Below are 15,061 nucleotides of genomic sequence, written 5' to 3'. Positions count from 1 at the left end.
GATTCATGTTCTGATTAGTCAATCCGATTAACCACCGATTATCCGCTTAATTACTAAAAGGATGCTCTACCGAATAATACCGATTTCCGGTTTTTAGAATAATAAGTCGTTCACCAGAACCGGAAGTTATCCTCAATAAAAAATAAACATTAATTTGATCATAATTTTTAAGTAATGGAAACAGTACTTAAGCCCGTGATATTTCTTAGACCTAAATATCTGAGTAGCAAGAGAAATTATGATTATACCGTATTTATATTGAGAGTATCTTATTATTCATAATAAATAAAGTATTAAAATGAAGAAAATAAATGGACCCTAGACTCAAACAGGTCCAAAGGAAGTGAAGGCCCATTTCTAGATACCCGAAGTCTTCACAGCTGTAGAATGATGGCCTTTAATTATGCGCCTAACTAATCTTAATTAATTATTAAATTCTTTGGGGCCACCTGTACCAATTGTTCCGTGAAAAATTGGTTATTAACATCTCACTCCCGAGTTTTAATTAGGAAAGAAAGCAAGTGGTGATGGAGTAAAATAGTTTCATTTACATTCATATTTGTGTTCCCGAGTTTTTAAAAGGAGCGAAAGCAAGTGATAATGAATGTAAATTTAACAAACTTTTATTCCAAAACTTTCACTTCAAAAGTGGGATGAAAATACTTTACCTCCTTAACACTTATTTCCTTCTCTTTAGAAAACTCGGGAGCGAGGCCTAAGAGTATTTTGAACGATGTTAGCTAAAATGGTAGGTTAAAATAATATAATAAAATAGTAATATTTATGTAAAATTTGCTGAGATGATATGTTCGAACGAGGTTGTTTATAATACTAAAATTGTGTCTACAATTTTGTTACAGTTCTTTAAAGATCAGACAAATTTAGTCAATGTCAACAGATTAAAGTTCTATGAGTCCACCTTTTAATTGGAGTTCTCAGAGTCCATCTATATTTTACAAATAAAATATCTTCTAAAACGTGTTATTTTGCAAAATATGTTTCACAAATATCACTACTTCAATAAAATCGTGCAAATATCATATATTTGCAAGTATAATTTGTATGTTCTGCAACATGAACATTTATGTTCTGCAAACTAAGCATATTTTATAAAATAATATGTTTTGCAACATTCGACTTGTAAAATCTATTCAATCCGCAAGATTTTCAATAAAATTGTGATATTTGTAGAATATCATTCAAAAAATAATACGTTTTGCAACAATTTAAACTATATTTTACTTGCAGAACATATATGGACTCCAAGGACTCTAATGAAATAGAGGACTCCATAGAACCTAACCCATAATTTATATAAGGATTTTGCATGATTGAAGTTCTCAAAATTATAAAAATTATGTATAATATATGTCACGTAGAATATTTTTGCTAAAAATTTCTTCCATCGAAGAGATTTTAACATCTCGTAATTATCGTGCTGAAACAATTGAATAACTCTTAATTCTCGAATTAAAAGTTGCTGTTACAAATATAATTATGATGATGCGTCTGATTTAGCGTAGCTGAAAATATAGGAAAATGCTAAAAATCCCAAATATTTTTCCCAAATTTTCCCCAAATGTTGATGTGTCAAACTTGTAACTTGTAAGTTTCCTAATAAAAATATGGACCACGCGTGCATATATATGCGCCCCAAATCAAAACCTGCAATGTGTATGCCAAATTATTTGATATAAAATTTGGGGTATAAATTTGGGGCACCTAGCACTACTCGAAAATATATAGTATTTGAGTTGAATTAGCAAATATATAAGGTAACAATGGCCGGTAAAGTCCTCTTCGGTCCTTTAACAATATGTTTGATTGTATTTTCAAGAAAACTGAATTAGTCATTGAGATAATTTTTTGTTATATCGACTCATTTAATTTTGTAAGTGTCATATGATTTTTATTATTAAATTAATTGTCGTTAAATAATATAATATGGTTTCAATGGGGTTCTTAACATTTTGTTTAATAAAATCTCTGTTCTAAAAATTATTGATTTTACCGATTAATTACCCGATTAATCATTTCAATATGCTACGCCGATTCGATTTTATAATCCGATTAATCATTGTAATTTTTTCTTAAATTTATATATTTAGTTTAATAAATTAATTATTTTTATATTTTATTAAATATATCTGATTAATACTTCGATTAATCAATCCGATTAATCACCGAAAGATTACTATACCGAATAATTTTGATTCCCGCTTTTTAGAACATTGAATAAAATTAATGTTAAGTAGTGAATTGACTCCCGATTGAGTTCTTTTAGGGGGCGTTTGGTTCATATCGCGGAAACGGAATGGAATCGAGAAAGGGAAAGGAGGAGAAAGGAAAGTAAAGACCTAGAATTGTTTTAAGTGTTTGGTTCAGATCCGGAAACGGAATGAAAATTTACATGATTACATTTATTTTTTATTTTTTAATATTAAACAATCTCAATATAGTCAAATATATTTATATTATAACAGTATAATATATTAACATTATAATAAATAGACAAATTTAATTATTTAATAGCACCATTAACTTTTTTAATAAATTAACATATAAATTTATATCAAAATTATTTTTAATTTATAAAAACTAAATTATAAATATTTTTAATTTTTAAAATTAATTTTGCATACTGATGTATATTTTTGGTCCAAGATTTAAATTATAATTGAAATAAGAAAATAAAAGTGGGAAAGGGTGTTCAAATACCTAGTGAGAGGTGGGGAATGAAGTTTGAGGAATAAAGGGTAAACCTACAACTAAAAAAGGGGAAAGGGAATGATTGTTTTCACTAAACAAACATCAACAAAAGGAATGACCCAAATTCTTTCACTTTCCCTTTGTTGAATACCTTGTACCAAACGCCCACGCCCCCTTACTAATTTAAAATTTTAATGATACATGGATGTAAAATAAACGGTTTGTCTGATGTCTATTCATAGACACATGGTAAGAAAATGTGATTGATAAGTTATACAAAATTATTGATTGAGATTTTTGTGGGTTCCATCATTATTAATTAACCTTCCATAAATATTTTATGAACATTTTATCAAATACTAATTTTAATCATATGTCATGAACATACAATAAAAAAACCTATTACCAATCGTTGTGGCAACCATCGGTTGAACCATATAATTAATTCGTTTTTATTTTAATTAGGTGACTTTACATATTCGATGTAAAGATGCCGACGTGGAATGACCCGATTGGGTGGATTAGATGCTCATATATGCTTAGACTTTAAACATTCTTGGCTTGACAATGATGTAAAGTTAGGAAGCCTCCAAAGTTGTTAACTCCGCAACTAATCCCCCAATTACTTATCCATTACTCTACTACTATAAAAACTAAATGAGAAAAGAGGCCGTAATGGTTATCACAGTTGGTTAGGTTAAGAGGGAATAACTATCATTTTTGTCACGGGTTTGAACTTGAGGGGAGGAGAATTTATAACTATGCCTCCCGAGTCAGAGTCTGTCGCTTAAATGCGGTTTACCTTGGTTCACGTGATTTGAAAGCTATTACGTGAGCCCGTAAGATTTACCCGATACGTACCAGAAGGGTAGCGGCTGTGGGTTAAATATTATAAAAAAAGGAAATGAGATAAACCTGATAGAGTTCAACAATAATAGTAAATAAAGAAAATTCTGAATAAAAATAGAATATGTAAATTTTTATTTCCAAAAATGATTTTTTTATAAAAATTAAAAAACTATATTTTTTTATCTTAAAATACGTGCAATACTCTCCTAAAAACAATAATAACAGGAAGGGACGGAGGGAGTAGCACACAACCTCAAACTCGCAGAGTACAACTGTACAAGTACTCGTATGTGATACTGTTAACATATATTCCTTGATGAGTTGGGGCGAGTGGGGTCAGCGCGTGGAACATGTTGCAGCCTTTTGTTTCTAGGTTCTACTGATGGTAAATTAATAAAGGGTGAATGACAAATTTAGCCTATTTTTACATAAAATTGTATCCCACAACTGTCAGTGGAGTATCCACTTTATATAAGATACCCAACTGTCAGTGGAGTATCCCATATATGAAATACCCAACTAGTATCTTATATAAATTGGGATACCCAACTTACAGTGAAGTATTCAATCGGCCAAAATTGGCCACTTTTTTCAGAATGACTATTTTTGTTAAATTTTTTCAAAAATCAATTATTTTTGTCATTTTTTCATTAATAAATTGTTACCGCCCCTTTAAACGGAAATTCATAATCACAACGCCTGTCTTAACAACATGTTTGTTTGCCCATGGAACCCTATATAGACTAGACTATCCCAACATATTGTTATACTACTACATTATACACACAACATATATTATCCTTTCACAACATAAAGAGAGAGAGAAACAAAGAAAGATTACTCCAGCGAAGCTTTCTTCTCCTCCCTCTTTTACTAAAGTAGTCGTCCTCTCTCTCTCTCTCTCTCTCTAAGATTCTTCATTTTCTTCCCACCCCTCTCTCTCTCTCTCTCCCGCTCCCTCTCTCTCTCTCTCTCCCGCTCCCTCCCTCCCTCTCTCTCTCTCTCTCCCTCTCTCTCTCTCTCTCTCTCTCTCTCTCCCTCTCTCCCAACAGGTTGCAGAAGTGAAAGAAACATGCATATGCTACCTTCTTACTACTCTCCCTAGTAGCATTCTTCTTAGCTCCTGCCTTTACTTGATTCTTTACTGTAAGTTTCACTTTACCCTTTCTCATTTTCTTGCTTTACATTCATCTGGGCTAATTACACTATTTTTTCCTATTTATTTACTCTCATGCGGTCTTTAACTTTTTTAATCTTCTTGGGGTACATCAAGTTCTTACCTTGGATGTGCTTGATTTAAGTACTGTCACTCTTCATTTTTCCATGTATGTCAATGCATATAAATATTGGATCTTTTATGCAAATATCTAATTTTTAATGTGATAAATCTAACTCGTGTTGAATGTATATATAGTATATTAGAATGTGATGTGGGCTAAGTTTGTTGGAATGGACTAGATGAAAATGACTGTTCTCTATAGCCACTAACAATCATGTATTTACGTTTGTCTGTTACATCTGGACTCAACCTCATCACAAAACTTCTCTCATTTCTCATTTTTAACTCTGTCAATATCACAACTAAGATAAGATTATGCATCATTGTTATTTCATTTCTGATGTGAAGTTGTAGGAATTTTTTCATAATTTTAACAATAATTTAGCTATGGTTTGTAAAAGTATTTGAAGTTAGTCAAAATTTGACATCAGTAGTAATGATAATGACTGGTTAAACACATTTGGACACAAGATCTTTCTCATGTTACTTGTTATTAGGCACTCTTCTATAATGGAAGCAATACATGCCTTTGATCTCTTTTGACCATCTTAGTTCACCTTTGTACACCAAGTTTACTCTATGACTAACTCTAGTTTTCTGATATTGACTCCTATAATCTCCGCCATAGTTTCTCTTACGTAGTTCAGTTGTCTGCATAGCTTATGATCTTGATATGATGTATGAAGTTACTTTATGGAAGGTAGAAACTCATGTGAATGCATTCCCATGTCTTCTTCATAATAGTCTTATTCTTTTCAGGATTTATGATAATTAACACTTTCCACTGAATTTATTTACTGTGTTATTAATTTGTCAATATTTTATTGATTCACAGAACGTTAAATCTGGACCAATGACAAAGGTGAGTCCAGATTTTGGATACGAGGTGCAAATGCCTGTCTCTGCCGATGTGAGCTTTGCTTCAAATCAGTTTCCTGCATACAAGCTAGGTCCAGATAATCAAGTCTTGGAGGAAGTGAAAGTTGATACAGAAGGCCCATCTTTAAAAGAGGTGGTCTTGCAGGAAACTTCTCTGTTGTCAGAACAGCATAAACGTCTTTCTGTTCGAGACCTTGCCAGCAAATTTGATAAGAATTTGACTGCTGCTTCCAAATTGTCCAACGAGGTTCAATTTTTCTTGCTAATTCAAAGTGTAGTTTCTTTTTAACTTAAAATCTAACTAATGAACATCACGTACTAGTTCATAAAATGTAATATATATCTGTATTTGTATATTCTATTATCCATATCATAACAAATGTAATCAAAGATCTTTCATGTTTTATATGCAAAATTGACCACTCTACTAAAATGGGATAGGCAAATAAGCAAGTCTTTCCAAAAATGCAGACAAAAATCAGAGATGTTGTGTCTTTGGATGGACATGTTCTTCTAAAGAAACTTAGGGATGCACTAGAATACCTGAAAGGGCAGATGGCAGGTCAAGACAAGGAAGATATGGAAAAAGCCATTTCCATGGTTAGTTTCTTCTTCCCTTTTTCTTTTTGGCAGTCTTTGGATGTGGAGTATATGATCATGATTCTATTGTAAATTGTTAGAACTTCACAAACTTTATCCTATTGAAACCTGTTTGTCAACATTTTTCGTGACACTTGGGACCCAAGTATCATATAAGAGTGTCTTTAGAGTAAAATGGTCGCGTATTTGTTTCTGTTACCCTTGTGATGTAACAAGTCCATGGTTTGAATTCTGCCTACATCTTTCATAATACCTTGAGGAGTTATATGGTACAGGTCAAGTGATCCCATTTTAAAATTAAATTATTCACCTGTCAGAGGAATTGGATCATGCCGTGAAAGATACGTCTTTTTGGAAGTTTTATCTGTGGGTTATTCTCTTTGATATACAAGTCTAAGTGAAATACTCAATGGCCATACTCTGCAGGTGGAAGCATTAGCAGTAAAGCTGACTCAAAAAGAGGGAGAGCTGATTCAAGAGAAGTATGAAGTCAAAAAGTTAGCTAGCTATCTCAAACAGGTAATCTAATGCACTGATCCAAGCTCTAGTCTACCCAGTAGCTTTATTTTAGGATTTTAATTTTTAAATGATTAGTTGGCACTACTCTAGAAAACTTATGGTTATGAATGCCAATATATCTATAAATTCATCACATTGTTCTCCTTGGTGAAAAACGGTCCTAATAGCTTTAGATAATGCATCTTGGTACTTATGATATACATAAATGTAGGCTCACAAGGTTTCTGCTTTTTAAGGAACACGATTATTAGTTTCTCCCACCATCTAAGAGTCGGTCATAAATGTTTTTTTGATTTCTGTGGCGTTTGCTGCTACATGACTATGATGAACAAGTCTTCGCTTTTGTTCTTGGTCACACTTTTGTAGATATTACACATGTTGGTATCTGTAATGTATAGAGGCTCATTGGTAGAATACTAGATCACAAGATTTTTGCATAAGATGCTTCTGAAATTAAGTCTCAAGATTTTTCACACCCCGATTTAATGATTTATTGTAAAAGGTGTTCTAACTTCTGATTTAACTTGTTAGTTTTTGTGGTGAAATTACTGCATCATTCTTTGTTTCTCTTTCCAGACACCGAGATAGACATATAATTTTATGTAGCATGTTTTCTCTCGTAGATGATTCTTTACTTTCAAATCTTGATTAGGGGCATAATGATTTGTACATAATTTTTAAAGGGAAAGGAAAAGAGCAATTACATTTGATGTCATTAATATATTTTCTGCTTGCAGTATATATGTATTCATAATCCACACTTTCTTGCAGGCTTCAGAGGACGCCAAAAAGTTAGTCAACCAAGAAAGATCTTTTGCTTGTGCTGAAATTGAAAGTGCTAGAGCAGTAGTTCAGAGAATTGGAGAGGCCCTAGATGAACAGGAAAGAATCTCACAAACGTCAGGGAAACAGGTACATATAATATAATAAATTGTATGTAGATAGTGAAAATAGAAAGTGAAAAAATAAACTATAATATATGGTTGAATAAACAATATGTTTTCAAGTATTGTATGATTAATCATCTTATGGAAGTGAAAGTCGGTTTCTGTTGTGGACTAAACTTGAAATGCTTATAGGAACTGAAGGAACTAATGGAGGAGGTTCAGCAGGCTAGAAGAATTAGATTACTTCATCAACCTAGTAAGGTATGTTGATATCCTATACTTTACTTTTGTCGGTGGAAGTCTATTTACATTTTGGAGTCGGCGTCCATTTTTCTGATATATGCTGGTCTATTAATGCTGATACTGATTAAATTTCTTTCTTAAAGACTTTAATTATTATCTGTAGCATATGTAAACAGGATTTAATAGTTTCCAGAGCCTCAAGGGGTTAAAATGCTAATGCGCTTTTAACGTACTATGTATGGCTAAATCCTCTTCTTATAGGTTCTTAAATGCTATTCTATTCTGACATGTATTTGATCGTTATCTGATACCCTTTTCTGTTATTGTTGTTTGATGAGCAAATTATCTTATGAAGAGAACTGTGGCATGTTTTGTAGGTGATGGACATGGAACATGAGCTTCGAGCACTTAGACTTCAAATTCAAGAGAAGTATACATTTTCTCTTAAGCTTCAGAAACAGGTAGATTTTTTTCTGTTTATATTTTTTGACACCCTTTAAGTCACAGTGGTCTGCAGTTATGGACTTGCATATTAGAAGGAAGTGTACCTGCTTTACCGAAATTTGAAAGTCATGTACCTATGCACAGCCACATAGTAATTAGTGAACTTGAAATGCACCATAGAAGAACAGTGAACTTGATAAAAGATTAATTATTCAGGAGAAAATCTGATTTTAGTAAACTTGATATGCACTAAAAACATTTAGCAAAAAAAAAAGATATGCACTAAAAACAAACATAGTAAAATTGATGAAAAAATTTAATTATTGAGGAGAAATTCTGAATAATTACCTCTTGTATGTATTTTTAGTTATTGCTGTTTTTGCTTTACTATGGTCTCCTGCCCTCATTCTTTTCAGCTGGCAATGAGCAAGTGGGCTGAGTCGAACAAGCTGAGTATGTATGAGTTAACTGGCTCTGAAACATTAGGATCCATTATACGAGTCCAACCTCGCTCGGGGGTAGCTTTGGAGCTCTCAAAATGCTCAATTCAGTGGTATCGTTTGTCATCGGAAAGTAACAGAAGGGAACTTATTTCAGGTGGTCCTCTATCTTTTGCATTTTAATGCAGGTTGTTATGATTGAAGACTCTGCAACACGAACTTATCTTTCTGTGTTTTACTCAAAATTACTGTGATTACATTTTACAAATCCAAGAGATTTTAGGTTATCATAGTGGACTGATATCATTTCTAACTAAAGTCACGCAGATGTGTAGTCTTGAACAGTTTTCTTTACATTTAAAAAAAGCATAAAGTCTATAATACTATTCAATATTCCAGCATTTGTAGACTTTAGAGGTAGACTTTAACACAGTGGTTTTTAATTTCTTTCTTTCTTTTTCTAGTTTTTCTGGTGTCTTGCAATTTTATTAATGTGATCTTGATTGAAGCCTTATTCTCTTTGGTGGTGAAATAGAGCTGTATTATGGAGTCTGATAAAAGTTGATGCTCCCATTATCTTTCCGTTACTGTTAAAGAGTTCTAGCCCTTGGGAATAATATAGAAACAACAAACATGCTAACCATTCAAAAGGACCCAAAAGTTCAAGCCACATGCTAATATGCAGAATATAATCAAAAGATCTAACATAATCATCTGTCTCCCTCTCTCTATATATAATTTTATATGTATGAATTGTAGGTAGGATCAAACTGATATGCAACTAGAAACTAGTACATTTTGTCTCTAGTATCACATTAGCAATCAATTTTTATTTTTTAATTTTTATTGTAATATGAGACAGATATTATTTTTTTGTGATACATCAATCATCATCTTAAGATTTGGTGTTATCTAAAATTATTGGATATACCTTTGGCTGCGTCAAAATATCAATGAACTGCTAATGTTGTGTTTCATGACCTGATTTTCTATTTTAACTAAGTACATATTTCTTTTTATAGGTGCCAATAAATCAAGTTATGCTCCAGAGCCTTTCGATGTTGGACGAATATTGCAGGTTGATATTGCCTCAAATGGCCAGAAATCTGCAGTTACGACTGCTGGTCCAGTAGATCCAGGTTGGACTTATGGTACCATGAGTTGTGTTTGAATATTTTTTATTGACTTGGAGGATTTCTTCTTAGGTTGTCGTTTGTCAAACTCCAGCGGTTTGATCAAAAATTTCCTTATTGTTTATCTTAAAATAATGCTAATTATATATTAAGTTGAAATGTCTCAGACAAAATTTTAATTTGTTTTTTTCCATCAGCTGCTGGACTGGGGACCTATGTAGAGACGCTTTCACGGAAATCCAATACGGAATTCAGCGTATGACATCTTGACTCTAAAAGCATTTTGTAGTAACTGTAATAGTTTGTTACATTGTTTATAGACATACATTCCTGCAGACATGACTGAGTATCAAGATAATCTACTGTTAAATAGAATGATGAAAATGCTGAATACACAACTTAAATAACATACAAATCTTTGATTATTGCCAGAATAATGAATCAAGAACCAGACTTCGATTAACTGGACTAATTTGTCTTTGAGAATATGATGTGACAATATCTACATTTCAAGAATTATTATTTAGTCATACTAGAAATTTTATTGTGCCATTTAGCATATAAGATAAATGGATCTTGATCTGGTGACACAGTTGACGGAGTTGTATGAAATTTGCTAGGCGGGGAGTATAATTCTTCAGAAATACATGCTAAATTATTCATATTGCTGCTTGCATAAAAGTGCAGCTTAATCGTGTTAGAATAGTTTAAGCTATAGCTACTTTTTTCAAGCTCAACTCATTTCAAATATATTGTTTTGCAGGTTGTCATTTCCCAAATGAATGGTAGGAATTACTCGTCACATTCCGTTCATTTGTTTCACGTGGGGAAGATGAGAGTAAAACTTTGTAGAGGATGGATTACAAAAGCTAGAGACTCATATTCCACATCTATGCAGGTAAATATTTAATATCTGCGTAGCACTGTTATATTTTCATGCAAGATCTGAAAATTAATCCTCTGCTGTGACTTTGTTAACATAAATTTGTAATATGTTGGATCTACTCTTTTCGATTTTTTTCAAGTCCACAAGTATAGAAGTATAAACAGTAACAAGTTTCCTGTACTATGATGCGAAAACAGCTGTGTGGATTTAGAGGCGGGGGAAATTCTGCAGCCAAGTCTTTGTTTTGGCAAGCAAGGAAAGGTCAATCCTTTGTTCTGGTGTTTGATTCAGAGCGAGATAGAAATGCAGCCATTGTCCTTGCCAGAAGATACGCTCTCGACTGTAACGTATGCAACTCTTTAACTATCTTGCTAACAATACTCTAAACACAAGTTAATTATACTCGTTAATCTACATTTTATACGAGTTTATAGTATCACGACGTTCTAAAAAAATGATTGGATTTCGCAGGTTGTACTTGCCGGACCGGACGATATAGCATCCCTGTACATCTAACTGATTGATCAATAGATTTGAACTAATGGTGAGAGTTAACAAGAGGTTTTCAAGTGTGATTTAGGGTAGTAGTTTGCAAGAGGGGGTGGAAATGCCATTCAACTAATATGGTTACATCCTTTTTAGGCATAGTTTTTTGTTTTGCCTTGTCATTGGTTGTAACTTTTTATATATTTTTTGTTTGTTTAAAATATTTTAATGCTTTATTATTCAATAGAAGATTTGGTGTGGCGTTTAGTTTTCTATTATTTGGGGTTTTTAGCATTTTCCCATAATTTTTCATTTTCTTATTGCCAGTTGAGGTATCTTCAACTCACAAATTCCTATATGTAACAAGAGAAACTTGTATTAAAATAGTTACAAAATGATGTTGCAGTACAAATGTCGTTTCGTGGATGCATTAGATGCATATGAATGCACTCGAAATCCTATATTATTATAAGTAAAATTATCATTTATAAAGTCTTTGAGAAAAAAAATTGTAACATTTTTTGGGATCTCTATTAATTAAAAAAAATTGTCAAAAGAGTATCATATGCAAATGGGATATACATATTCCGGTGGATAAAAAATTATCCGAAATTTTAATTTTACCAACTTTACGTTTTTAAATTTCTTCCAAATTAAAGCGCAAAATATTGAAATATAAGGAAAATAGATTATTATTAATTAGTAGAATTTTTTACATTAAAGGGTGAAAAATAGAAAAATTATAAGAAAAAAGAGAGGAAAGGCAACGGTAACTTTTACACACGTGGCAAGAGCAGACATGAGAGGGGTGGTGTCTGAATCAAATCGTAGCCGTTAAAATCAGGGCAAATATCCAACGGCTATAAAAATAAACATAAAATAATATGACCGTTGTAGAGCTGGGTTCAAAAGAGGGGGAGAGGCTTGGTTTTTTATTTGGATCCTGTCACTGTTTTTGTATTTCATCTCTACCGAGAGAGAGATTGAGAGAGACACAGAGAGATTGAGAGAGACTGAGAGAGATTGAGAGAGAGACTCAATTCAGTTCAATTGAATTCAATCAAATCTCTTCAATGGCTTCCACACGCCCCATTGTTCAACAAAATCGAGGTATCTCTCTCTTTCTCTCTCTCTCTCTCTCTCGCATTTATTCATTTAATTCTTTGTGTTTGTGAATTTGGGGTGGGGTTTTATTTATCATGATCTTTCTTAAATTTGTATATCAATCTGTTTCTTTAATCTGCGATTACCATTTTTTAAATTTGGGGTTTCAAGATTTTTTAAGCCCGGAGACTCTCGTTGTTTTCGATTAAAAATTGAATTGTTTTGATTTAATACAGGCGAGGCAGGAGCAGATGTTGGAGGAGTTAAGCAAAAGAAGGTGGTGGGTGAGGGGAGAAATCGTCGTGCTCTTGGTGATATCGGTAATCTTGTTCCTCAAGTTAATCGCCCTATCACAAGGTCTCCCCCCTTTCTTAATCCTCTTGTTTATCGACATACATTATCGTTATTTATTATACGTCTTGAATTGCCTCGATAATCAGTGTATCTTTATATCTGTTTGTGTGCTTCTGTCGTGCTTGCTGATTTGTTTTATTTCTGGGATTGCCTTTTATGATTTTTGTTTTTATTTATTGTGATAGAACTTTCCGTGCTCAACATTATCGTTATTTATTATACGTCTTGGATTGCCTCAATAATCGGTGTATCTTTATATCTGTTTGTGTGCTTCTGTCGTGCTTGCTGATTTGTTATATTTCTCGGATTGCCTTTTTTGATTTTGATTTTTATTTATTGTGATAGAAGTTTCTGTGCTCAACATTATCGTTATTTATTATACGTCTTGGATTGCCTCAATAATCAGTGTATCTTTATATCTGTTTGTGTGTTTCTGTCGTGCTTGCTGATTGTTATATGTCTCGGATTGCCTTTTTTGATTTTGGTTTTTATTTATTGTGATAGAAGTTTCTGTGCTCAATTGCTGGCCAATGCACAAGCTGCAGCAACCGAAAACAGTAAGGTGTGAATCATCCTCTTAAGTTCCGTTATTTGTGCGTGTAGTTTTGTTCTTAAGATTGTTTAGTCGCTTAATTCTCGTTGTGATTGATTTGCAGAAACAAATGGCTATTCCCGCGGAAGGGGTTTTGGCAGGAAAAGGGGGTAAAGAAGCTGCATTACCATTACCTCCTAAGCCAGCCCATCAGAAGAAAGTTGCTGTGAAGCCTAAGCCTGAAGCTGTTATTGTCATTAGTTCTTCCGAGACAGAACAGGTTAAGAGAGAAAAGCCTAACAGGAAAAAGGCCATTGAAGCTTCGTCGTCTAAGAAGAAGGGCCAGACCCTTACCTCGACTCTTACTGCTCGAAGCAAAGTATGTGACTTTCGTATGGCTGTTTACTGTTTTTAAATTCTCTGCCGTTTCTAATCTATTTCTACATTACAGGCTGTTTGCGGCTTGAACAATAAACCTATGGCGCAGATTGTTAATATTGATGCTGCAGATGCCACTAATGAATTGGCAGCAGTTGAGTATGTTGAGGATATGTACAAGTTCTACAAGGAAGCTGAGGTACATTCTGTGCTTGTCTTTATTGTTTTCAAGTTCTTTTTCTTTTATGCAATTTTAATGTATTGTGTTCATATGCATCGGTGTAGAGTGAGAGCCACGTATATGATTACATGGACTTCCAACCAGAAATTAATCAGAAAATGAGGGCTATACTAGTGGACTGGCTGATTGAAGTTCACCACAAGTTTGAGCTAAGTCCAGAGACTCTGTACCTCACAGTCAACATAGTTGATCGGTATCTGGCCTCAACAATGGCGACGAGGAGGGAACTGCAGTTGTTGGGGATCAGTGCCATGCTTCTGGCCTCGAAGTACGAAGAAATTTGGGCACCTGAAGTCAATGACTTCGTGTGCATCTCTGACAGGGCTTATTCTCATCAGCAAGTGTTGGTTATGGAGAAAAAAGTGCTTGGTGGGCTTGAGTGGAACTTGACTGTTCCGACTCCTTATGTTTTCCTTGTTCGATTCATCAAAGCATCTCTTCCTAATGAGCCTGATGTGAGTGATTTTATTGATATCATGTGTTTTTACTGTCACTGAAAATATTGATTGATCATAATGTTTTATAACTTTTGGTGAAACTGTTAAACAGGTGAACAACATGACATTTTTTCTGGCTGAGTTGGGTATGATGAATTATGCAACTGTGATGTACTGCCCATCGATGGTTGCGGCCTCAGCTGTCTACGGGGCACGCTGCACTCTAAACAAGACTCCACGTTGGAATGACACACTCAAGTTGCACACTGGTTTCTCAGAAGCTCGGCTACTGTAAATTTTAAATCCATATGCTATTTGTTTGTGTTTCATTTTGCATTGGTTTGGAATCAACATTTATGTTTTTTTTGTCTGTAACAGGGATTGTGCAAAGCTTCTTGTCGGTTTCCACTCGACAGCTGCTGAGAATAAGCTTCGAGTGATTTACAGGAAATACTCTAATCCTGAAAGAGGCGCTGTCGCTCTTCTTCCCCCGGCCAAGTCTCTCTTGCCTGCAGCAAACAATTAATTCTGTAATTCAGTTTCTGTTTGTCATTCTTTATATATTTTACCATCAATAAGAATTGATGAGAATTATCTGTTGAACGAAATTCATACCGTATAATGAAGTTCCGGTTTGTTGAAGGTTGTTTTCAATTGGTTA

General features: G+C 33.6%; 2 protein-coding genes across 4 annotated transcripts; both read left to right on the top strand.

Annotated features, from left to right (window-relative positions):
* The first annotated feature begins 4,331 nt into the window (after positions 1-4,331).
* On the top strand, positions 4,332-11,630 carry LOC141713687 (stomatal closure-related actin-binding protein 3-like). 2 transcript variants are annotated; one of them, XM_074517209.1, is made up of 13 exons: positions 4,332-4,704; positions 5,673-5,963; positions 6,188-6,316; positions 6,743-6,835; positions 7,607-7,747; positions 7,915-7,983; positions 8,343-8,426; positions 8,826-9,006; positions 9,872-9,988; positions 10,180-10,238; positions 10,746-10,880; positions 11,066-11,215; positions 11,340-11,630. In XM_074517209.1, exons 2-13 carry the CDS (start codon positions 5,691-5,693, stop codon positions 11,382-11,384), a joined length of 1,476 nt encoding a protein of 491 aa, XP_074373310.1. In that variant the 5' UTR covers positions 4,332-4,704; positions 5,673-5,690; the 3' UTR covers positions 11,385-11,630. The 2 variants fall into 2 exon arrangements, with proteins under 2 accessions (XP_074373310.1, XP_074373309.1); XM_074517208.1 differs by lacking the exon at positions 4,332-4,704 and adding an exon at positions 5,160-5,537.
* Positions 11,631-12,289: 659 nt separating this feature from the next.
* Positions 12,290-15,042, top strand: LOC141713686 (G2/mitotic-specific cyclin S13-7-like). 2 transcript variants are annotated; one of them, XM_074517207.1, is made up of 8 exons: positions 12,290-12,464; positions 12,695-12,815; positions 13,320-13,374; positions 13,469-13,723; positions 13,796-13,921; positions 14,008-14,418; positions 14,513-14,691; positions 14,779-15,042. In XM_074517207.1, the coding sequence occupies exons 1-8, from the start codon at positions 12,428-12,430 to the stop codon at positions 14,924-14,926; spliced, it is 1,332 nt and encodes a 443-aa protein (XP_074373308.1). In that variant the 5' UTR covers positions 12,290-12,427; the 3' UTR covers positions 14,927-15,042. The 2 variants fall into 2 exon arrangements, with proteins under 2 accessions (XP_074373308.1, XP_074373307.1); XM_074517206.1 differs by having other exon boundaries at positions 12,291-12,464; positions 13,317-13,374.
* The last annotated feature ends 19 nt before the right edge of the window (positions 15,043-15,061 follow it).

Source organism: Apium graveolens, chromosome 3 (assembly GCF_009905375.1).
Source record: "Apium graveolens cultivar Ventura chromosome 3, ASM990537v1, whole genome shotgun sequence".
NCBI classification, from domain to species: Eukaryota; Viridiplantae; Streptophyta; class Magnoliopsida; order Apiales; family Apiaceae; genus Apium; species Apium graveolens.
Note: the sequence above shows the minus strand (reverse complement) of the source record. Positions and strands in the feature narration are given on the sequence as shown.